The 24,245-nt window shown below is 43.4% G+C and overlaps 1 protein-coding gene and 1 long non-coding RNA gene across 4 annotated transcripts in view; one reads left to right on the top strand and one right to left on the bottom strand.

Moving 5' to 3' along the window:
- Nucleotides 1-3: 3 nt before the first annotated feature.
- LOC105497813 (uncharacterized) lies at nucleotides 4-20,334 on the top strand. Of its 2 annotated transcripts, none has more exons than XR_011617369.1 (3): nucleotides 4-290; nucleotides 15,912-16,009; nucleotides 20,211-20,334. It is a non-coding gene; the product is annotated as an uncharacterized lncRNA (long non-coding RNA). The 2 variants fall into 2 exon arrangements; XR_011617370.1 differs by lacking the exon at nucleotides 20,211-20,334 and adding an exon at nucleotides 16,942-17,072.
- The window catches only part of LOC105497812 (golgi phosphoprotein 3 like), a 53,679-nt gene continuing 49,616 nt past the window's right edge, over nucleotides 20,183-24,245 (bottom strand). For both annotated transcript variants that reach the window (XM_011769206.3, XM_011769207.2), the window contains one exon: nucleotides 20,183-22,715. In XM_011769206.3, the coding sequence (XP_011767508.1) occupies nucleotides 22,288-22,715 (428 nt within the window). In that variant the 3' untranslated portion in view covers nucleotides 20,183-22,287. The remainder of the gene's footprint in view (nucleotides 22,716-24,245) is intronic.

Below are 24,245 nucleotides of genomic sequence, written 5' to 3'. Positions count from 1 at the left end.
CTCTATAGAGGCGACCGGCAAGCTGGAACACCAACCTGGAAAGAGAGTGAGACACAAGGACCAATTGGAAGCCTGTGGGGGATATCGGGGGCGGGGCTGCTGGCTGTGGTATTTTTGCCCCTTTGGTGGGCTCCGGCTTCCTTCAGTCCAGCGCCCCGCGCCCGAGAGGCTTAGCGGGGCGTCAAACTAGAGAGCGAAAGGATGGAACCCTTTATTCATATCAGGTGGAGAGGATTAAACTTTGCGCAGTGTTAGCAGAAAATGATCGAGCTCCAGAAAATGATTTGGAGGTCAGATTCGATTTTAAAATAGTACTAACAGGCCGGGCGCGGTGCCTCACGCCTGTAATCCTAGCACTTTGGGAGGCCGAGGTGGGCGGATCACCTGAGGTCAGGAGTTCGAGACCAGCCTAGCCAACATGGCGAAACCCCCCTCTCTACTAAAAATACAAAAATTAGCTGGGCGTGGTGGTGGGCGTTTGTAATCCCAATTACTTGGGAGGCTGAGGCAGGAGAATCACTTGAACCCGGCAGGCGGAGGTTGCGGTGAGCCGAAATCGCGCCATTGCACTCCAGCCTGGGCGACAGAACAAGACCTTGTAGCGAAAAATAAAAATAAAATAAAACGGTACCAATGGTATTACGATATGTCACTTGGCCTGTGGAAGAGGGAGACTGAGTCTCAACCCGAGTTCTCTTGGAAAACACTAATGGCTTACGTTCTGTATTTTAACTCTTGTGTGAAGTTTTTATATTCCATCAGGGTGATCCCTTGGGGACTAAGCTCCTTGAAACAAGGAGGACAGTGTAAATATGTGATAAACATTTAGTAAATACGGTTAATACTAGTTAACCTATCCAGAATCACAGTTTAACATTTCTTGGGCGTCTGTCTGTATGTGGATGGTACTGTGTTAGTTGGAGGGGGCGGGGTACATATATAGTAAGGCAGTCTCTGCCCTTAGAAAGCTTACAGGCCTGGCTGGGCGCGGTGACTCACACCTGCAATCCCAGCAGTCTGGGAGGCCTAGGCGGGTGAATCACTTGAGGTCAGGAGTTCGAAACCAGCCTGGCCAACATGGTGAAACCCTGTCTCTACTAAAAATACAAAACAAGGCTGGGCGCGGTGGCTCACACCTGTAATCCCAGCACTTTGGGAGGCCAAGGAGGGTGGATCACGAGGTCAGGAGATAGAGACCATCCTGGTCAACATGGAGAAACCCCGTCTCTACTAAAAATACAAAAATTAGCCAGGTGTGGTGGCGTGCGCCTGTAGTCCCAGCTACTCAGGAGCCTGAGGCAGGAGAATCGATTTTACCTGGGAGGCGGAGGTTGCAGTGAACCGAGATGGCGCCACTGCACTCCAGTCTGGGCGACAGAGTGAGACTCCGTCTCAAAAAAAAAAAAAAAAAAAAAAGAGTGGCAGATAAGAATTGCTATTTATGGAGATATTAATTTGGTGGTAATGAATAAAAAGACTCAGAATTCTAAGCAGAAAACTACTAGAGATGAGCACTCTAGCCGAGTCCTCTGCAAACGTTAGGTGGGAGATAATTAGGATTTAACCTAGAAACGTGGTAGTTAAGAATAGAAAATAGTGAACCTAATCAAAAGAGTGTGTGACAGTGGAATCCACTAGATAAGCAGCTGACTGAATAGAGAATGAGAAGACTGTGTGCCTCAAGGTGATTATTTATAGAAACAAATTCAAGAAGAGGAGTCAATTTGGGAATGGAACTGAAAAGCAGAGAAAATGAGGCATTCAGTTTTGAAAACATGGACCTTTTTTTTTTTGAGACGGAGTCTTGCTCTGTCACCCAGGCTGTAGTGCAGTGGCCCGATATCGGTTCCCTACAACCTCCACCTCCCGGGTTAAAGTGATTCTCCTGCCTCAGCCTCCTGACTACAGGTGCGTGCCACCACGCCTGGCTAATTTTTGTATTTTTAGTAGAGACAGAGTTTCGCCATGTTGGCCAGGCTGGTCTCAAACTCCTGACCTCAGGTGACCCGCCTGCCTCGGCCTCCCAAAGTGCTGGGATTACGGGCGTGAGCCACCGTACCCGGCCTGTAAACATGGACTTTATTAAAAGCGAATGAACCATTTGGTGGAGACATCCAGGCAATGAAGACTTAGGATAAATGACCTCTAAGAGCTCCATATCTGAAATTTTAGGGTTCTAGGAAATGTAGGTGTGGGCGTTTGGGAGAAAAGTAGAGGCTAAAGATGTACAAATGTTGGACTTTTTCACATAAATGTAAGTAAAGTTGTGGAAGTTGATGGGCTCACAAAGGAGAACGTAGGAAAAAAAGAGGTTCCAGTCAGGTGCGGTGGCTTACACCTGTAATCCCGACACTTTGGAAGGTCAAGGTGAGAGGATCGCCTGAAGCCAGGAGTTTGAGGTTACAGTGAGCTGTGATCATGCCATTGCACTCCAGCCTAGGCAACAGAGTGAACCCCTGTTTCTTAAAAAAAGAAAAAAATCTCAAGACAGAAATGTGGGGAAAAGTTAGCAAAAGACATAGAGACAAATGATCAGAGTGGTAGGGAGAGAATTAGAAAAGAGCCATGGAAAGCAAATGAAGAAAGGGAGGGCAGGTTGTCAGTGTTAAATGTGATACAGAAATTAAAGATGGAGGTGACAGAGGTCAATCGCAAGACGTTAAGGAGTGAGGAGGTGGTAGCAATATTGAACAGTGATAGCAATATTTAACAGTAAAGCAAGGAAAGGGCAGAGCTGTAGCAGCAGATTTTCTTTTGGGGAATAGGCAAGACTCAAGCATGTTTTTAGAAAAGGCGAATGAGGCCGGATGCGGTGGCTCACACCTGTAACCCCAGCACTTTGGGAGGCTGAGGCGGGCATATCATGAGATCAGGAGTTCGAGACCAGCCTGACCAACATGGAGAAATCCCGTCTCTACTAAAAATACAAAAATTAGCTGGGGTGGTGGCACACACCTGTAATCCCAGCTACTTAGGATGCTGAGGCAGGAGAATCATTTGAACCCAGGGGGCGGAGGTTGCAGTGAGCTGAGATCACACCATTGCACTCTATCTAGCCTGGGAGACACAGTGAGACTCCGTCTCAAAAATAAATAAATAAAATAAAATAAAAAGAAAAGGGGAATGAGCTAATTGAGAGAGAAAAACTAAAAATGTAATTATTTACTTTCAGAGGCAATAATGGCTGGGTGCAGTGGCTCATTCCTATAATCCCAGCACTTTGGGAGGCTGAGGCAGGTGGATCACTTGAGGCCAGGAGTTCAAGACCAGCCTGGCCAACATGGTGTAACCCTGTCTCTACTAAAAATACAAAAATTAGCCAGATATGGTGGTGGCGCCTGTAATCCCACCTACTAGGGAGGCTGAGGCAGAAGAATCGCTTGAACCTGGGAGGCAGAGGTTGCAGTGAGCCAAGATGGGGCCACTGCACTTCAGCCCAGGAAACAGAGTGAGACCCTGTCTCCAAATAAATATAAACAAATAAATAAAGAGGCAATACTGAAAGAATTAAAGTCTCAGAGAAAGTTAGTAGGTCAAGAGGGAGAGAGACAGGTTGACTTTGGCAACTATAAAGGAAGAGTGGGAGATTAAATGTATAGAGATTTCGAGTGGCTAAACATTTAGGAAAGTCACATTGAATGGACTTGTTTTTCTGAGTATGGTCAGTCTTTTGAAAATAAAAAGGATGGGGGTGAGATAGAGGATCTAGGGAAAAATGGAGGTTGGAAATAGTTCTATAGAAAATGGCAATGATTCCAAATAGCAAGAAAGAGCTAAGATTAAATAGTAGATTAGAATTTATAGTAGTCCCAATCAGCATGGTTTTGTGACTTTGGTCAGTAACTCCTGGCTGCCTTGGAATGGAAAAAACAGCTTAGGTCAAAGGACTAGTAGAGAGGGAACAGTGGGAGGAGGGCAATAAGGAAGTCTAGAGATTGGTTTGCCCGTTTGTTGAAACAGCTGACCACAGCATCTAGGTTCTTTACAAAAGATGGAATGAGACAGATGAACTAGGAGAACAGGAAGGTGTTGAAGAACTGTCTCATGCAGAACATGAGACAGATGAAGCTCAGATTTGGTGGGAATGAATGAGAGGGGCTGAAGAGTAGGAGGTTGCAATGAGACTAAAATGTTAGTTTATATCTTAGGTGGAGAAATTACAGGTTATGATAAGCTTTATCCCATAATAACTGTAATTAATGGCAGATATGGCATGGTTATAAAAGTCACTTGAAAGGCCGGGTGCAGTGGCTCATGCCTGTAATCCCAGCACGTTGGGAGGTGGAAGCAGGCGAATCACCCGAGGTCAGGAGTTCGAGACCAGCCTGGCCACATGGAGAAACCCCGTCTCTACTAGAAATACACAAAAAATTAGCCAGGCATGTTGGTGCATGCCTGTAATCCCTACTCGGGAGGCTGAAGCAGGAGAATCACTTGAACCTGGGAGGCAGAGGTCACGCCATTGCACTCCAGCCTGGGCAACAAGAGTGAAACTCCCGTCTCAAAAAAAAAAGTCACTTGATGGCCTGGTATGGTGGCTCACGCCTGTAATCCCAGCACTTTGGGAGGCCGAAGCAGGTGGATCACCTGAGGTCAGGGGTTCAAAACCAGCCTGGCCAACATAGTGAAACCCCGTCTCTACTAAAAATACAAAATTAGCTGGGCATGGTGGATGCCTGTAATCCCAGCTACTCGGGAGGCTGAGGCAGGAGAATTGCTTCAACCCGGGAGGCAGAGGTTGCAGTGAGCCGAGATCCTGCCACTACACTCTAGCCTGGGTAACAACAGCAAAACTCCGTCTCGAAAAAAAAAAAAAAAAGTCACTTGATGTAATCAAGTAAGTGGGAAGCCACAAATGTTGAAGTCCTAGAGCATAATAATTGGGAGGAGGTTAGGATAGGGTGACCATGACCCATATTTGGGCATGAGCTGTATATCTCCAACACATACTATGTAGAAACAACTATACGACGCTTATCAAATGATTTGTATGTTCAGTGTTTAAAGGATCATTTCTGGGTAAGGTGGTTACGGAACATTTCAGATGGGATAGAAACTAAGCTGGGATTATGAGGATGAATGGGAAGGTTGGAGACTGGCAAGGGGAGAGAGGAAGGGAAAACAATTTAGAGGACCACCTCATCTTATAAAAGGTCAGACAGAGGGTGACTGACCCCTGACAGAGGACAGTAGGAAAAGAAGAGGGAAATTGTAGCAAGAGTTCCCCTAGAGGGAATGAGGTTCTGCTAGTGCAGCAAGAGACTCCTTTCATCCAACAAACTTTCTGAGCATTTACTATGTGCTAGGTATTTTTCTGGGCACTGTGGATGCAAAGATAAAGGACGGCCTCTTCACGTTGTTCACAGATGAGTGAGGAGATAAAGACAGTTTACACTGGAAAAAGTGTATCAAAGGCAGCTTCCTGGAGGATGTGACATTTGAAGGAAGTATAGGAATTATTCAGATTAAAAAGAAAAGGTGAAGAAACATTTTTCAGGCAGAAGGAGCCACATGTGAAGAGACACAAAACCATAAGAAACCTCCATGTGGATCCCTGGTTCTCAAACTTGTTTGATTAGAAGCTCCCAGGGAACTTTATAAAAATACAGAATCTCTTGGCCCTATGTCACTCCAATTGAGTCAGCATCTCTACACTGGGGCCTGGAAATACATATTTTTGAAAAGCTCCCAGAGGAAAGTTGGGAAAGAAGGCTGATCTGGGAAACTGTGTGAAGTAGCAAGACAGTTTTTCACGTTGCTGGGGTCCTAAGAAGCCTTGACAGTCATGCTAGAGTTTTGGGGTTTTATGAAGACAAAGGGAGCTTCTAATTTCTTTCTCCCTCTCTCTCTCTCTTTTTTTTTTTTTTTTTTTTTTGAGACAGAGTCTCATTTTCACTCTGTTGCTCAGGCTGCAGTGCAGTGGCACCATCTCGGCTCACTGCAACTTCCGCCTCCCCGGTTTAAGGGATTCTCATGCCTTGGCCTCCCAAGTAGCTGGGATTAAAAGTGCTGGGAGGCAGAGGTTACAGTGAGCTGAGATCGTGCCACTGCACTCCAGCCTGGGCAACAGAGTGAGACTCTGTCTTAAAAAAAAAATTGTGAGACTATAGAAATGGCTGGGTTTAATTTTTTTTTTTTCTTTTGAGACAGAGTCTTGCTCTGTTGCCCAGGATGGAGTACAGTGGCCTGATCTCAGCTCACCACAACCTCCACCTCTTGGGCTCAGGTGATCCTCCCACGTCAGCCTCCCAAGTAGATGGGACCACAGGTGTGTGCCACCATGCCCAGTCAATTTTTGTGTTTTTTGTAGAGACAGGGTTTCACCATGTTGCCCAGACTGGTCTTGAACTCCTGGGCTTGAGTGATTCATCCTCCTCTGCCTCCCAAAGTGCTGGGATTACAGGCGTGAGCCACCGTGCCCAGCCAATGGCTGGGTTTAAAACACATACCATTAGCACCCTCTGATGGGCCAAACTGAGAATATCAGGAACACAATCAAGCCCTGTCCTATCCTTGTCTCCTTTGCAGTCAGGGCTGTCCTTACATGTAGCTTAAGGAAAGTAGCCAAGTAATCAGAATAGTGCAGGGTTAAAGGTAAATTTCAAAACGATAAAATCATAACTCATAAAAATAAGGGAACTAAGAGGGCCAGGTACGGTGGCTCATGCTTGTAATCCTAGCACTTTGGGAGGCTGAGGAGGGCGGATAACCTGAGGTTAGGAGTTCGAGACCAGCCTGGCCAATGTGGCAGAACCCCATCTCTAATAAAAATTCAAAAATTAGTTGGGCATGATGGAGGGCACCTGTAATCCCAGCTACAGGAGGCTGAGGCAGGAGAATTGCTTGAACCTGGGAAGCGGAGGTTGCGGTGAGCCGAGATCATGCCATTGCACTCCAGCCTGGGGGACAGAGCGAGATTGTATCTCATAAAGCAAACCCCGCCCCCCAACCCCCCCCAAAAAAAAACAAAAAAAAGGAAACTAGTAAGATGTGAAACTGGTCTCAAAAAAGAATCAGAAGACTTACATATTTATTCAATTAGGGATGTTGAAATGAATTTGCTAATAGATGTACGATTGGTCAATATCCACAGGACATAAAATGTAATGTTTGGAATAAACTCTTTCACAGGGTGAAAATAAATTGTATCTGACTTGACAAAACTCATTTGTGTCTCTCTGTATAAGAATTCCTTGCACTGCCAAAAGTTTTGTCTATTTACACAGTAATATAGTTCAAAGACAATGACAGGCATAGATTAGATAATTTCAAAGACTCCTCTAGACAGTGCTCAAGAATGTTTTTGTCCATTTCAAAGTCTTTTATGGTTTTTCTCCTGAGAACAGAAAAGCCTCTCTTCTCATAAATATCTCACCCCTACCTACCTTCCATTGTATTAAAGTTCCTGACTAAAATGCTAGTATATACCCAAAAGATACCAGACCAACATTCTCAGCTGCCATTTTACATTTAGATTAAGTAATCAGATCAGCTTTAATTAATAGCTACACTGACATACTGGCCCAGGGAAGGCCCTAGAGAAAATCATAGAAAGACTAGAGTCTAACTAACATCTATCATGTGTCCGCCACTGTAATAGCAGTTTATTCCTTGTTATTGTATTTAAACAGTGGCTGGGCACGGTGGCTCAAGCCTGTAATCCCAGCACTTTGGGAGGCCGAGGCTGGTGGATCACCTGAGGTCAGGAGTTTGAGATCAGTCTGGCCAAAGTGGTGAAACCCCATTTCTACTGAAAGTAACAAAAATTAGCTGGGCATGGTGGTGCATGCCCGTAATCCCAGCTACTTGGGAGGCTGAGGCAGCAGAATCACTTGAACCCGGGAGGCAGAGGTTGCAGTGAGCCGAGATTGCAACACTGCACTCCAGCCTGGGCAACAGAGCAGACTCTGTCTCAAAAGAAAAAAAAAAAAATTATTCAGCTAAAGAAGGGCAACTATTAACCTCCCAAAATATATCACTAATGAAATTTAATGTGTCACCTAAAGAGGGAGAGTTGGAGCAGAGGGCTTTCCGCCTTAAAATCATGTTAAATGGGGAGGGATTAGAGGGGCAATGTGGGAGTTGAGGGGGGAGTGAGGTGGAGAAGGCTAGCTTAACAAGAGTGTCACGGTTAGGTTTCTCTGGCAGCCAATTAGGTAGTATGATTATCTCTCTTCATATTTTTGTGTTGCTGTTTGTTTTAGAGACAGAGTCTCACTGTGTCACCCAGGCTGGAGTGCAGTGGTGTGATCATGGCTCACTGGAGCCTTGAACTCCCGGGCTCAAGCGGTCCTCTCGCCTCAGCCTCCCAAGCAGCTGGGACTACAGACGTGTGCCAACCCATCTGTCTGATTATTTTTATTTTTAATAGAGACAGGGTTTCACTATGTTGCCCTGACTGGTCTCAAACTCCTGAGTTCAAGCAATCTTTCTGCTTTGGCTTCCCAAAGTGTTGGGAGTACAGGAGTGAGCCACTGCTGCCTCTCTTCAGATTTCTACTTTCTCTCCCTCCCCTCCTCATTCCCTCTCCCTTCCTCCTTTCCTTTTTTTTTCCTCCCTTCTTCTCTTCCTTTTACTTCTTTTTAGATTGCCTAGACCTCTCCTTCCCAGTTTCTTTTCCTTTTTCTTTCAAGCTTCTAAGAAGCACTTTTCCTCAAATGTTTCCCAATTTAAGCCTTTTCCATTTGTCTGCAAAAACTCTGTTAAAATAAAATTAGTCAATATTGTTAGAATCCGGAGAGCAGTTACCCTTGAAGGTAGTGATTGGAAGGGAGCCCAAGGAGGGTTTCTGAGGTGCTGGTAAAGTTGTTTCTTCATCCTGGTGCTGGTCATATGGGTGTGTTCAGTGTATGAAAATTGAGCTACACATTTATGTGAACTTTTCTGTATGTATATTTCAATAAAAGACTTAAGTGAAACCAAAACAATACAAAACAAAACATCCCTCTGTTTAAATTTCACCTCCTTCAGGGGAGTGGATAATAAAAGGAGGTATAAAGAATTGTAGAAAACGATCTTTATATATTTGCCTAGAATCACCAACCCCTACTCGTTTTCCAAGGACTAATGACTCTGGTTTTGGCTTATTGGCAAGGAGCAGCAGCAGTGGGAATGGAAGAGCACAGAAGGATGGGGGATATTAAGAAAGACAGACAGCTTTGGGAGGCTGAGGCGGGCAGATCACCTGAGGTCAGGAGTTTGAGACCAGTCTGGCCAACATGGTGAAACCCTGTCTCTACTAAAAATACAAAAAATTAGCTGGGCGTGGTGGCAGGCGCCTGTAGTCCCAGCTACTTGGGAGGCTGAGGCAGGAGAATGGCGTGAACCTATGAGGCGGAGGTTGCAGTGAGCCGAGATCGCGCGCGTATCAAAAAAAAAAGAAAAGAAAATAAAAGATTGACAGAACTAGCTCAGTTGGATATAAGAAGGGAGTGGCTGGGTGGGTGGCTCATGCCTATAATCCCTGTACTTTGGGAGTCCAAGGCAGGAGAATCATGTGAGCCCAGAAGTTTGAGACCTGCCTGAGCAACACAAGACCCCATCTCTACAATAAAAAATAAAATAATTAGCCAGGCATGGTGGTGCAGGCCTGTGGACCAGCTACTTGGGAGGCTGAGGTGGGAGGATTGCTTGAGCCGGGAGGTGGAGTTGTGATCACACCACTGTACTGTAGCCTGCTTGGAGACAAAGTGAGATGGTGTCTAAAAAAAAAAAAAAAAAAATCTGGGCATAATGGCTCCTCATGCCTATAATCCCAGCAGTTTGGGAGGCCAAGACAGGAGGGTTGGTTGAGTCCAGGAGTTTGAAACCAGCCTGGGCAACATGGCAAGACCCCGTCTCTAAAAAAAAAAAAAAAAAGAAAGAAAGAAAGAAAATTAGCCAGGTGTGGTGGCACATTTCTGTGGTCCTAACTACTTGGGAGGCTGAAGTGGGAGGATGGCTTGAGCCTGAGAGGTCAAGGCTGCAGTGAGCCATGATCACCCATGATCACACCACTGCACTCCAGCCTAGGTAACAGAGCAAGACCCTGCCTCAAAAAAAAAAAAAAAAAAAAAAAAGGTTAAGAAAGTGATTAAAAAAAGGCAGGTTATATTTATGGTAGGTGATGTAGAGAAAGAAAATGGATACTATTGGTTGAATGCAGGTTTAGGCAATTATGGTGAAAATACATTATGAATGTGTTTAAGAGATTAGTTGAAATATCGAAAAGAGGAATAATTCTTTTGGGAAGTACTTTCTGATCAAGCTGTTTCTAATTCCAAGCTCTGCTTAAGAATAATGTGTAAAAACTATGATTGCTAAAGGAATGAATGATTTAAATGATACATTTATCCTTTTTTTTTTTTTTTTCTTTTTTCTTTTTTTTTTTGAGACGGAGTCTGCTCTGTCGCCCAGGCTGGAGTGCAGTGGCGCGATCTCGGCTCACTGCAAGCTCCGCCCCCCGGGTTCACGCCATTCTCCTGCCTCAGCCTCCCGAGTAGCTGGGACTACAGGCGCCCGCCACCACGCCCCGCTAATTTTTTGTATTTTTTTTTAGTAGAGACGGGGTTTCACGGTGTTAGCCAGGATGGTCTCGATCTCCTGACCTTGTGATCCGCCCGCCTCGGCCTCCCAAAGTGCTGGGATTACAGGCTTGAGCCACCGCGCCCGGCACATTTATCCTTTTTTTTTGAGACTGAGTTTCATTCTTGTTGCCCAGGCTGGAGTGCAATGATGCGATCTCAGCTCACGCAACCTCCCCCTCCCAGGTTCAAGTGATTCTCCTGCCTCAGCCTCCCGAGTAGCTGGGATTGCAGGTGCACGCCACCATGCCTGGCTAATTTTTGTCTTTTTAGTAGAGACAGGATTTCACCATGTTGGCCAAGTTGGTCTTGAACTCCTGACCTCAGGTGATCCACCCATCTGGGCCTCCCAAAGGTCTGGGATTACACGCATGAGCCACTGTGCCCAGCCCATTTATCCTTGATATAGCTAAATTACTGAGCATTAGGAAGGGTGGAACTTTCAGAGTAAAGCCAATAAAGTATGAGTGAGGTTTCACAAAAACTAGCACAATGTCTGGGGCCCAGATTATTCTATTTGTGACTGGGCAGGAAGAGGTATATGTATATATATATATATAAAAATAAATAAATTTTTGTATTTTTAGTAGAGACGGGGTTTCACCATGTTGGCCAGGCTGGTCTTGAATTCCTGACCTTAAGTGATCCGTCCGCCTCCCAAAGTGCTGGGATTACAGGTGTCAGCCACCACGCTGGGCCATAGATTGGGTGATTGGGGAAGACCTGAGGTATCTGAGCAGAAATCTAGGTGGGGAGTGAGCCAAATAGTTATCTTGAGGGAAACTATTTCAGGCAGAGGGAACAGCAAATTCAAAGTTCCTAAAGCGAAAACATATTTTTGGTGTATTTGAGAAACAGCAAGAAGGTCAATGTGGCTAAGAGCCAGAATAAGAGAAGAGATGCAGGCAGGGATGAGATTGTTCTTGGCTTCTTAGGTCACGGTAAGAAGTTGGATTTTATTTTTTGTGTAATGGGCACCCATCAGATGGTGTTGAACAGCGGAGTGACACAAAATGATTTAGGTATTAAATTGATCCTTCCGCTGCTCCATGGGGACCAAGAGTGGAAGTAGTAGCAGGAAACCAATTAGGATTTTATAACAGTTCAGGTAAGAGATGACAGTGACTTGGACTAGGGTGTAGTAGCTATGGGGATGGTTGAAAATGGCTAGATATGGGATCTATTTTAAAGGTACCACCAACAGCATTTGCAGACTCAAGGATGATTTCAAAGTTTTTGGTCTGAGCAACTAGGTGAATGATAACATCGTTTACTGAGATGGGGAGGCCTTAAGTAGAAGGTTTAGGAGGGAAAATACAGATTTTGCTATGGACACATTATATTCTATATAGACATAATTTAAAATAGTTACCAGGTCCATCAACTGATGGATAAACTATGGTATATCCATACATTGGAATATTATTTGTTAATAAAAATAAATGGTCAGGCACAGTGCCTTAAGCCTGTAATCCCAGCACTTCAGGAGGCTGAGTTGGGTGGAGTGCAGTGGCGCTATCTCGGCTCACTGCAACCTCTGCCTCTGCCTTAAAGCGATTCTCCTGCCTCAGCCTCCTGAGTAGCCGGGATTACAGGCGCCCACCACCATGCCCAGCTCATTTTTTAATTTTTAGTAGAGATGGGGTTTCACCATCTTGGCCAGGCTGGTCTTGAACTCCTGACCTTAGGCAATTCACCTGCCTCAGCCTCCAAAGTGCTGGGATTACAGGCGTGAGCCACTGTGCCTGACCACTATTTACTTTAAATGGATTTACTGTATGGTATGTGAATTATAATCACAATGAAACTATTCTAAAAATATATAGTTATTGAAAATATGTAATTACGAAAAGCATTATGAAGCTATCCCCCTACACACTAGAAGCTATTTTAATAAAAGATTTTAACCTACTAGAAATAAAAGGAAAATTAAGTAGTCAAGCGTGCTAATCCTTCTCTGTTAACCACAGGAAACCTGGCTATTTAGACTGTGTGTCTGTGCCAACATACCACCACCAACCTGGAACAGTATTTGCTAATAACAAGCAAAGTATTTCTGAGTAATAATAGCTTCTTGATTGTTGGACTCCCATAAAGCAGTCATTCTTAAGCTTTTCTATTTTTTTTTTTTGTTGGGGGGGTGGTGTGTGTAAAGTATTGCATTATGTTTATTTTAGTATATATTGCCACCAGATTTTGCAAATCTGATCTTTGAGAATCTGGTATAAACCATGATTCTTCTGTCCCCCAAATGTACTTAAGCACAAATACATACATGCAATACTATACATATTTTAGGATGTACATAGATCCCCTGAAACCAACCAATGCAGCTCAGTTTCTTTTTTTTGAGACGGAGTCTTGCTCTGTCGCCCAGGCTGGAGTGCAGTGGCCGGATCTCAGCTCACTGCAAGCTCCGCCTCCCGGGTTTACACCATTCTCCTGCCTCAGCCTCCCGAGTGGCTGGGACTACAGGCGCCCGCCACCTCGCCCGGCTAGTTTTTTGTATTTTTTTAGTAGAGACGGGGTTTCACCATGTTAGCCAGGATGGTCTCGATTTCCTGACCTCGCGATCCGCCCATCTCGGCCTCCCAAAGTGCTGGGATTACAGGCTTGAGCCACCGTGCCCGGCCGCAGCTCAGTTTCTATAAAATTAAAGCAAGGTCACAGGAATTAACAGTGGCTTTTATTTATCCAGACCTGTGCTCAGCATAATCATATGCTCCTAAATATATGACTTGACATTTCCAAAGACCTGCAGTATGGCTGGTTGGGGTATAAATTGGTACAACATACTTTGGAAAGCTGGTGGCAATATATACTAAAGCTGAACATAATCCAAAACCCATAACCTTGCAATCCCTCTCCTAGGTATATATACCTGATTGAAATGCATTATTTGGGGTGGGGGTAAAGAGGGGATGGTTAATGGGTACACAAAAAGTAGAAAGAAAAGTAAGATCTAGTATTTGCTAGTACAACAGGGTGACTATATTAAAAAATAATTGTTCATTAAAAAATAACTGAAAGAGAGGCCGGGTGCCGTGGCTCATGCCTGTAATCCCAACACTTTGGGAGGCCGAGGCGGGTGGATCGCCTAAGGTCAGGAGTTCGAGACCAGCCTGATCAACACGGAGAAACCCTGCCTCTACTAAAAATACAAAATTAGCCGGGCGTGGTTATGCATGCCTGTAATCCCAGCTACTCGGGAGGCTGAAGCAGGAGAATCACTGGAACCCGAGAGGCAGAGGTTGTGGTGAGCTGAGATCGAGCCATGGCACTCCAGCCTGGGCAATAAGAGCAAAACTCCATCTCAAAAAAAAAAAAAAAGAAATGCATTCTTATGTTATACCAAAACACGTGTTCATAGCAGTTCTATTTATAGTTGCCCCAAACTAGGACAGTCAAATCTTCAAAAAGTAAAATAGTTAATTCATGGTCACAAAACATACGTATTTCATAATTTCATTTGTATAAACCTCAAAAGCAAAACCAATCTATGGTATTACAAGTCAAGATTGTGCTTACCTTTAAGGGAGAAAATAGCAACTGGGAAAAGTTATGAGGGGGATTCTAGGGTGCTGGTAATGATCTGTTTCTTGATTTGGGTGCTGGCTATCTATGTTCACTATTCATTTTTTAAAAATAGACACAGGGTCTCACTATGTTGCCCGGGCTGGTCTTAAACTCTTGACCTCAAGCAGTCCTCCCACCTCAGCCTCCCCAAGTGCTTGGATTACAGGAGTGAGCCACCATGCCCAGCTAGCCACCTCACTTAAAATAATATTACTTGGCCGGGCACAGTGGCTCACGCCTGTAATTCCAGCACTTTGGGAGGCCAAGGCAGGTTGGGATCAAGCAGCCTGGCCAACATGGTGAAACCTCATCTCTCCTAAAAATGCAAAATTAGGGGCCGGGCACAGTGGCTCACGTCTGTAATCCCAGCACTTTGGGAGGCCGAGGCAGGTGGATCACTAGGTCAGGAGATCGAGACCATACTGACTAACATGGTGAAACCCTATCTCTACTAAAAATACAATTAGCCGGGTGAGGTGGCGGGCGCCTGTAGTCCCAGCTACTCGGGAGGCTGAGGCAGGAGAATGGCGTAAACCTGGAAGGCGGAGCTTGCAGTGAGCCCAGATGGCGCCACTACACTCCAGCCTGGGCAACAGAGCGAGACTCCGTCTCAAAAACAAAACAAAACAAAACAAACAAAAAACCAAAAAAAATTAGGCCAGGCACAGTGGCTCATGCCTGTAATGCCAGCTACTCGGGAGTCTGAGGCAGGAGAATCGCTTGAACTTGGGAGGCAGAGGTTACGGTGACCTGAGATCATGCCGTTGCACTCCTGCCTGGGCAACAAGAGCAAAACTCATCTCAGGAAAAAAAAAAAAAAAAAAAGCTGGGTGTAGTGGTGTAGGCCTGTAATCCCAGTTACTCAGGAGGCTGAGGCAGGAGAATCACTTGAACCTGGGAGGCGGAGGTTGCAGAGTCAAGATCGTGCCACTGCACTCCAGCCTGGGCGATTGAGTGAGACTCCATCTCAAAAAAAAAAAAAAAAGAAAAAAGAAAAAAGTATTTTATTACTTTTTGAGCATTTAAAAAGTATTTTTTGGCCAGACACTGTGGTTCACGCCTGTAATCCCAGTATTGTGGGAGGCCCAGGCGGGTGGATCACTTGAAGCCAGGAGTTCGAGAGCCTCCAGCCTGGCCAACATGGTGAAACTCCATCTTTACTAAAAATACAAAAATTAGTTGGACCTTGTGGTGCATTCCTGTAATCCCAGCTATTTGAGAGGCTGAGGCAGGAGCATGACTTGAATCCAGAAGGCAGAGGTTGCAGTGAGCCAAGATGGTGTCACTGCACACCAGCCTGGGTGACAGGAGACTCTGTTTCAAAAAAAAAAAGAAGAAAATTTGTTCGGTATTTTCTTCAATCAGCTTTCTCAGATTGAATGTTCAGCCTTTTAAATATTCATAATGTTCCTGAGAATCCATTTGGCTATTCTGTTATCTTCACCCTTCTCCACTCTTCCCCTCCTTAATTAGACCCATTTCTTCCCTACTCCCCAAAAGAAAAAATATCTACTTTGGATTAATATAAATCAGTTTAATCTAACTTATTCAAGAGATTTTTGGCCTCTACTTGGGGTTTCAAGAGAAGGTGAGGTGATAGAACTAGGGGGAAAAGAATTATTATTAAGGCTAACTTACAAATATTTTGAGGTATTTTAAGGGTTTAAATATCCATAAATCTTTGAAGAAGTCTCACTTTCAGATAAGGAGGAAACATTTCAATATCTGAAATACAAGAAAAACTTAGGCTTAAAATTTTTCTCGTTAAATCAGGAAAATGATGTACATTTATTGGACTGACTTTCTTCTTGTGGCAGAAACATGGATTCAGTTAAGAAGCCCTTCTGAAGGAGAAGGCCCTGGATTCCCAGGTAAGCTTCTGAAGTAAATTCAGATAAAATCTACTATCATACGTTGGGAGGTTGAATTAGATTAAGAAAAACAAAGTGGTAGCCAGATTATTTATATTCTGGGGAAAATTTCTACACAAAAAATGTCTGTCTTCAGAGCTCTTAGGGAGTATTTAATTTTTCCCCTCTGGTTGAATTTACTTTTTTACAATATGGAATTCAAAAGAAAACTAACGCGGTAAGTGAGTTAGCTGAGCTGCTAGAAAATGGAGATTTCTGCCAGGAAGTGACTCTCGCTTTGACTTGCATTCGATAAAATTTTACTGCTTTCTGGGAGAGATGGCTTCCTCAATTATCAATAAACAGTCACTTTTCAGCTGGGGACAATGGCTCACGCCTGTAATCCCAGCACTTTGGGAGGTTGAGACAGGAGGATCCCTTGAGCCCAGGAGTTTGAGACCAGGCTGGGCAACATAGGGAGACCCCCCGTCTCTACAAAAACAACAATAAAAGCATTTTTGGTTTGTCTCTTTCCAAATTACAGACAACTTGGAACTCACTGAGGAGAAAAATCAGACAGACCAAGGCTTTGAGAATTGTGGACACAGAAACAAAGAGTATATACACACATGTAACAGATAATAGAAAAAAAAAAAAAAAAAAAAAAGGCAGTGTTACCTAACATTTCAGCATTAAAGTGATTATTTTTATTCTTTAGGGAGAATAAAATACATTTTTAGAAATCATATGAATATACACTTATGGGCATTTTAGATGTGTGGCAAAAAGGAAGAACAAATTTTATCTGTTAGAATCTAAATTAAATTTCAGTTTTGTTATAATTTAATGTCAGAAAGCATGTGTGCATACATGCAAGACAGTGGAATATATAAAGTGTTGAAAGACAAAAACAACCCACCAACCTATAATTATTTCTGTTGTTCTTGTTGTAGAGCTGGGGCTTTGGCTATGTTGCCCAGGCTGGTCATAAACTCCTGGCCAAGTGATCCTCCTGCCTCGGCCTCCCAAAGTGCTGGGATTACAAAGGTGTGAGCTATTGTACCCAGCCCAACCTAGAATTCTATTTCCAGTTAAATTATCCTTCAAAAATGAAGGATAAATAAAGACCTTCTTAGACAAAAACTGAGGGAATTTATTTCCAGCTGACTTGCTCTGTAAGAAATGTTATTGAGAGAAGGAAAATGATAGGTGGGAAACTCAGTTCTTCCATTTTTGTTTGTTTGTTTGTTTTGTTCTTTCACCCAGGCTGGAATTAAGTGGCACGATCTTGGCTCGCTGCAACCTCTGCCTCCCGGGTTCAAACAATTCTCCTGCCTCAGCCTCCCCAGTAGCTGGGATTATAGGTGACTGCCACTACACCCGTCTAATTTTTGTATTTTTAGTAGAGATGGGGTTTCGCCAGGTTGGCCAGGCTGGTCTCGAACTCCTGACCTCAGGCAATCTGCCTGTTCGGGCTCCCAAAGTACTAGGATTATAGGTGTGAGCCACTGCGCCTGGCTGGAAACTCAGTTCTATATAAAGAAAAGCAACAGGAAAGGAGTAAGTCAAAGTAAACAAACAACAAAAAAAGTTTAGCTTGTCATGGTGCACATGCCTGTAATCCCAGCTACTGGGGAGGCTGAGGCGGGAGGATCCCTTGAGGCCAGGAGTTTGAGGTAGCACTGGGCTATGATAGTGCCTGTGAATAGCCACTGCACTCCAGCCTTGGCAACAAAGTGAGACCCCATCTCTAAAAAAAGAGCTGCCAGTTTCAAAATCCTTTGTTTACTTTACAACTTGAATATATTCTCTTATTTTCTGGGCCGAGCGTGGTGGCTCATGCCTGTAATCCCAGCACTTTGGGAGGCTGAGGCGGGTGGATCACCTGAGGTCAGGAGTTCAAGACCAGTCTGGCCAACATGGTGAAACCCCATCTCTAATAAAAATATAAAAAATTAGCCGGACGTGGTGGTAGGTGCCTGTAATCCCAGCTAGTAAAGAGGCTGAGGCAGGAATCACTTGAACCTGGGAGGCGGAGGTTCAGTGAGCCAAGATCGTGCCATTGCACTCCAGCCTGTGCAACAAGAGTGAAACTCCATCTCAAAAAAAAATTTTTTTTTTCTGGAAATATGTGAAAACTACACACATTCATGAAATTCTAGCACATCACCAATTATTTTGTACATATTGTTTCCTCTTCGTAGGGTAGCCTTGGCTCTTCCCTCTTACCCCAAAAAGATCCTTTGAGACTTTAAAAAATTTTTTTTTAAAAATAGCGACAAGGTCTTGCTATGGCCCAGGCTGATCTTGAACTCCTGGACTTAAGTGATCCTCCCACCTTGGCCTCCTAAAGTGCTGGGACTACAGGCATAGGCCATCTTGGTCCAGCCGATCCTTTGAGATTTAGTTCAAATGAAGGCAAGAAAGTGTAGTGATTAAAAACGTGTTTGAACTGCAGCTCTGCACTATGTCCTCAGGCAAGCCTCATTACCTGAGTTTTCTTTCTTTTTTGAGACAGTCTTGCTCTGTCACCCAGGCTAGAGTGCAGTGACATGATCTTGGCTCACTACAGCCTCCACCTCCTGGGTTCCAGCGATTCTCCTGCCTCAGCCTCCCGAGTAGCTGGGACTACAGGCATGTGCCGCCATACTGGGCTAATTTTTGTATTTTTAATAGAGATGGGGATTCACCATGTTGGCCAGGGTGGTCTCGAACTCCTGATCTCAGGTGATCCACCCGCTTCAGCCTCCCAAAGTGCTGGGAATGCAGGTGTGAGCCACTGCGCCCGGCCACCTGAGTTTTCTTTGAAAGAACATTGTAAAGTTTTTTTTCAGTGTTGTAATAAATGAGATAATATACAAAGCAGTTAGCATAGTACCTACCTCACAACAAAAGTGCTCAATATATGATAACCATAATAAAGAAATACAACACCTCAAAGTCTTCCCTAACATTCCCACGGAGAATACTATTTATTTGTGCTTCCAAATATTATGTTTATACTTCTATTTGAGCATTTGTCACAAATTATATTGTTTGCCCACATAAATGTGCCTTCTTGGGAGCTAGAATGGTGCCCTATGCAATGTTTTATTGTCAGTGCCTAGCAAGTGCCCATCAATTTGTAAGTACTCAATAGTTTTTGATGAACGTATTATAGACAATAAGATATAGAGTGGCATTCTCAAATTTTAACATGCAAGCTTTTAGAGAGTTTCTTTTTCTTTGAGGCAGAGTCTTGCTCTATCGCCCAGGTTGGAGTGTACAGGTGCGATCTCGGCTCACTGCAACCTCCGCCTCCCGGATTCAAGTAATTCTCCTGCCTCAGCCTCCAAGTAGCTGGGATTACAGGAGTGCGCCACCACGCCTGGCTTATTGTGTATTTTTAGTAGAGATGGGGTTTCACTGTGTTGGCCAGGCTGGTCTTGAACTCCTGACTTCAGATGATCCGCCTACCACGGTCTCCCAAAGTGCTGGGATTACAGGCATGAGCCATCATGCCTGGCTGAGAATTTCTTTAAAATGCAGCTTCCTCCTAACTCCAGAGACTGATTTACTAGGATCTGCATTTTAGCAAGGTACCCTCCTATCTCACACATACGTTTCGGTGCAATTGTCTTTGCAATATACTTTGAGAAACATTGTATAAAGCATGACTTATGGAAACAGTACTTTGTCTTAAATAAAAATATTAGAAAAGTATAAACAATCCTAGTAAACAAATGTATTACTGTTCCTTGTGCTATAGATAAAGAAAGGGAGAACAATAAGCCAATTATAAGCACACTTACATTTTTTACATGTTAACTCTGTTATAGTCAGGCATGTCACCGACATTTGGAACTTAAGACTTTCAGCTCCTAAATTCAGGTGTCATTTGCAAGTATTAGTAGGACAGATCGTATTCATTCTCTTCATGGTAATAATGGTATAATTGGTTAATTTATTTTGATTGAGATGGAGACACTATTTAGGCTTTATAGCATTAGCTGGTGTTCATCTGGTCAGCTTTGACGTGTCCTGCCCCTCAGCCTAAGTATGTTACAATTGGTTTTGTATCCTTCATTTTCTACATAGGATAAAACAGGCTGGTATGCTAGTGTAAAGGGGGAGGCAATTATTAGCCTTGTATAGAAAGTCCTTATTTCCAATTAAAACAAATTAAGTTATAAAATTGTGCACAGAGAGACCAGAGAGCTGATAACTGATCTTTATTATACAGAAATGTGAAGGCCATAAGCATTAAATGAGAAGGAGTTTGGCAGTGAACATTATGCAGATTCAAACTGAAGATATCCTCGTCTTGAGATATAATATAAAAATAAACACTAAGAGTTTCAAGAAAGAACTCAATTCAACTTCTATCCCCCAATCAAGCTATAACTTTCCACAGGAAAACCTGGTTTCAATTCATGCCGAATTGTTCAAAGAAAAGAAAAAGCTAAATCAGGTAGAGACAACACATGGACTGGCTTTTGTCCTATTAGAGAGCCAGACTGAAGCTCTATTCAGTTTCACATTTAGAGATTGTTTCCTATTACAATTTATATCTCTATTTGCCTAAGAGATGCCTAAAGTGAAAAACAAAAAAATGTTAACTGAGCTGGGGAATTTTTGTGGGGCTAAGTATATTTGGCAGAGGAGATAAATGAATAAATCACTCATTTAATTATTTCTAATCAACAGGATTTAATGTCAGGTCTGGGTCATCTGTATTAGCCCTTTGACAGCTTGTTGTTCTATAATGGTCAAGAAGCACTATCCCATTAAAGTATAATAAATGCTTAACATCAGCACAACTCAGTGCCCGTCCTCTTTATATCCTCAAATACTGGACTTTATGTCAGCATGCTTTCAACACCAACTTAGCCCTTTAAATAGGATCTTTCTTAATAAAGCTTCTCATTGCCCTCACTACTGAAGTAAAAAACGTGTTAAGAGATTTGGCCAGAAAGATGGTTTTACTGAAATAAGACTGATGACTAGGAGTACATCTATGGATTAAATATAGACAAAACTACTCCCAGAACCCTTAAATATAGACGGATTTTATCAATTTATGTAGAAAGCCAAAAATAGGAAATAAAAAGATCTGGAGTTCAGATATACTGATATATTCAGCAACTGAAACTTACAATTCCTTCAATTCAGTCACAGCAGAGACATTTAAAGTAGTCTGGAGGGGTGGGTGCGGTGGCTCACGCCAGTAATCTCAGCACTTTGGGAGGCTGAGGTGGAAGAATTGCTTGAGCCCAGGAATTCAAGACCAGCCTGGGCAACAAAGCGAGACTCTGTCTCTCTAAAAAAAAAAAAAAAAGTCGAGTATGGCGGCATGTGCCTGTAGTCCCACCTAGTTGGGAGACTGAGGCAGGAGGATCCTTGATCCCTGGAGGTCAAGGCTGCAGTCAGCTGTGATTGCACCACTGTACTCCTCCCTGGGCAACAGCAAGACCCTGTCTCAAAAAAAAAAAAAAAAAAAAAAAAGTGGCCTGGGGTAAACAGGACAGTCGTATACTCCAAGAATGGACATTTTCATGCCACCTCCCTTCCTTCCTTACAAATTCTAATGCTGATTGCATGAATGAGGTGTTGAGAGAGACTTTTCTTTTCTTCATTTAGACTTTTGCCCTAGTGAATGAGGGAGCAAGAGAATGCTAAGAGGGATGAGAGAATGTATTTCTGGCTCTAGGACTTTGAGATCCAGGTAATTGAATCTGGGACATTCTCATTAGGTTAGAAAAGGAAAGATGAGAAAATCACTAGCAGGATATGCAATTCCAGAGACCATCGGCTCCAAAAATTAGTTTTGTTTCTCATTGCTCCTTATTCAGTGACAGTTATTTCAATAAGCTACATTATTTAGCAGAGTCTGAGAGACAAAGGCTGTGAAAACATGTATTTAAGATAGAAAACAAACTTAGAAAAACATAATAGACGGTTCGCTTTTTATCTCATTCACATTCTATAGCTGGATAACTCAAAATCCCATTTAGATATTTCTGCTTATCCAAAAGCACACTGGGTGAAACTAAACCAAGAAATGGGAGAAAATGTTCATTGAGTACGTGTGGGTTCACCCAGTTTATTTACCTATGGAGTGGAGGTGTAGGGAGAAATAAGGTCTGCTTATAATGGTCAAGGTCTATGGAGAAGCCCTGAAGTTGTTCTCCCCAAATCACAAGTCTGATTCAAGAAAAGGAAACAAAAATGATGAAAACATCTCATCACACAAAACTCAGTGATGGGGTCTCTGACAGTCACCAGCCAGCAGGGGAAAAGGAGAAATCCACCTGCTGGCTTTAAGATTTATTGAAGGCTGCCAGCACAGCCCAGATCATTTCTGTGGCACTAGGCTTTGTCCCTTCCACTTCAGGGTCCAGTTCTACTAAGTCCTTGGCTCGATTCATTGCTACGTCATACTTGTCATCTGTCAGAGAGGAGAAGACATTCTCTAGCACATCAGAGGAGTGAGCTAGCACCAGGAGTGCTAGTGTTCGCTTGTCCATACGCTGAGGGTCATTTACCCACCGCTCTAGTACACTATCTTGAAGTTTTTTCACTAGGCGCTGTTTCTCTGTTGTATTGGTCACTGGATGAGTAGTCATGTCAAATAGCAGGAAATTCTGCTTCTCAGTGGTTAGAATACCCTTCTCTACTAGGTTCTTTGCAATGCGCTCTCGTACATTTCTCAGCTGGTACTGTAATTTGAAGGGGTTCCAGGTCTCACCTATGAGAAAAAAGAAATAGGATATAATGAACAGAAAGAGAAAAGCAAAATGAAACATGTAGTTATCTGGAACCTTGAATGGCTAAAATGATTAAAAGCATAATCTTCATTCCTCAATTCATTTAATCCTTAGTCCTTTATAATCTGGCTTTGACTCTAACCATATTTCACATTAAACCAGCTTCAAAAAATGTCACCAAGGACTTCCATATTGCTAGAGCTTATGGACTTTATTTCTGTTCTTATGTGACCTCTCTGTGACACTGTAATTATTTATGTATTTTTGAAATTCTCTTTAGGACACCAGTCTCTCCCAAATGATTTCTACTCTGTATTGCAGAACTTCTATTTGCTGGTGAAGCTGAGAGGACTGAGGTTCCCTACCCTATTTGTAGATCAGAAGCTCTATCCCAGGCCTGGTAGGCTGACAATATTGAGACTTCAATTGCTCCCATTCCAGTTTGTTCATAGATTAGAGATTCTGCAACAGAAAAGGCAAGCCAAGAAGACCAGGGGCTAACACCTCTTTCTCCCAGCACCTACTCATAGAACAGGCGGGTATCACTATGGGAGAAGTGGGCCCTTGTGCAGAAGTTCTGCCCAGGAGGGAAGGAAGGCCTGAAGAATGAAGAGCTCCAAAGCTCTGCCTGAGAGGACTGACTTTATTTGGAACACAGGGTGGAGAATCTATGCCTAAGGGTGTTGAAAACCATAGAGATCTTGGTGGAAAGCAATTATAAGGGTGCTGCTAGCTCTATGGCACTGGTATGACAAACCCAAATGGCAAAGCCTCCAGAAGTTTAACAGGCAGAACCAGAGAAACAGCCAAGAAAAGCCCTTCTGGAATCATGACCAACACTGGGGGTTGGGAGGAATGTGTGCTTGCACCAGGCTGCACCCACTCAGAAGCAATCAGAGCAGGACGTGGGGCTTGACTTGAGAGTATTCCCCAGGCCACACATAGATCTATCAAAAAGGGTGGATGCTTCACTGGCACCAAGGGCTAAAGCACAACCACTGACCAAACACTGGCTGAACAATAAGCTACACTAACTCAAAGGCAACTCCTAGGAAGCTAAACTTAAAAATAATAATAATAATAACCAGGCATAGTGGTGCATGCCTCTAGTCCCAGCTACTTGGGAGGCTGAGGCAGGAGAATTGTTTGAACCCAGGAGGCAGAGGTTTCAGTCAACTGAGATTGCGCCACTGCACTCCAGCCTGAGTAACAGAGCGAGACTTCATTTCAAGAAATGAAAAATAAAAAATAAAAATAAAGAAATCACATGCACCCCTGGTGTATATCCAAGGATGTACTCTCTCTCAGAAGAAATCAGAGAGGGAACTTCTAAGTTGCTAGTTCCTTGCTGAATGTGGGGCAAAATGTAAACTCCCTGATTTGTGATGGCTGTGTCAAAATCACACACACATATCCAACAGTAAAGGATAAAAAAATTTAATTGGCTAAAAGGTCTTAAGCACAACCTTTGACTAATAAGTGGCTTCTTTTTTTTTTTTTTGAGACTGAGT

This window comes from Macaca nemestrina, chromosome 1 (genome assembly GCF_043159975.1).
Source record: "Macaca nemestrina isolate mMacNem1 chromosome 1, mMacNem.hap1, whole genome shotgun sequence".
In the NCBI taxonomy this organism is placed as follows: Eukaryota; Metazoa; Chordata; class Mammalia; order Primates; family Cercopithecidae; genus Macaca; species Macaca nemestrina.
This window is presented reverse-complemented; position numbering and strand designations above follow the sequence as displayed.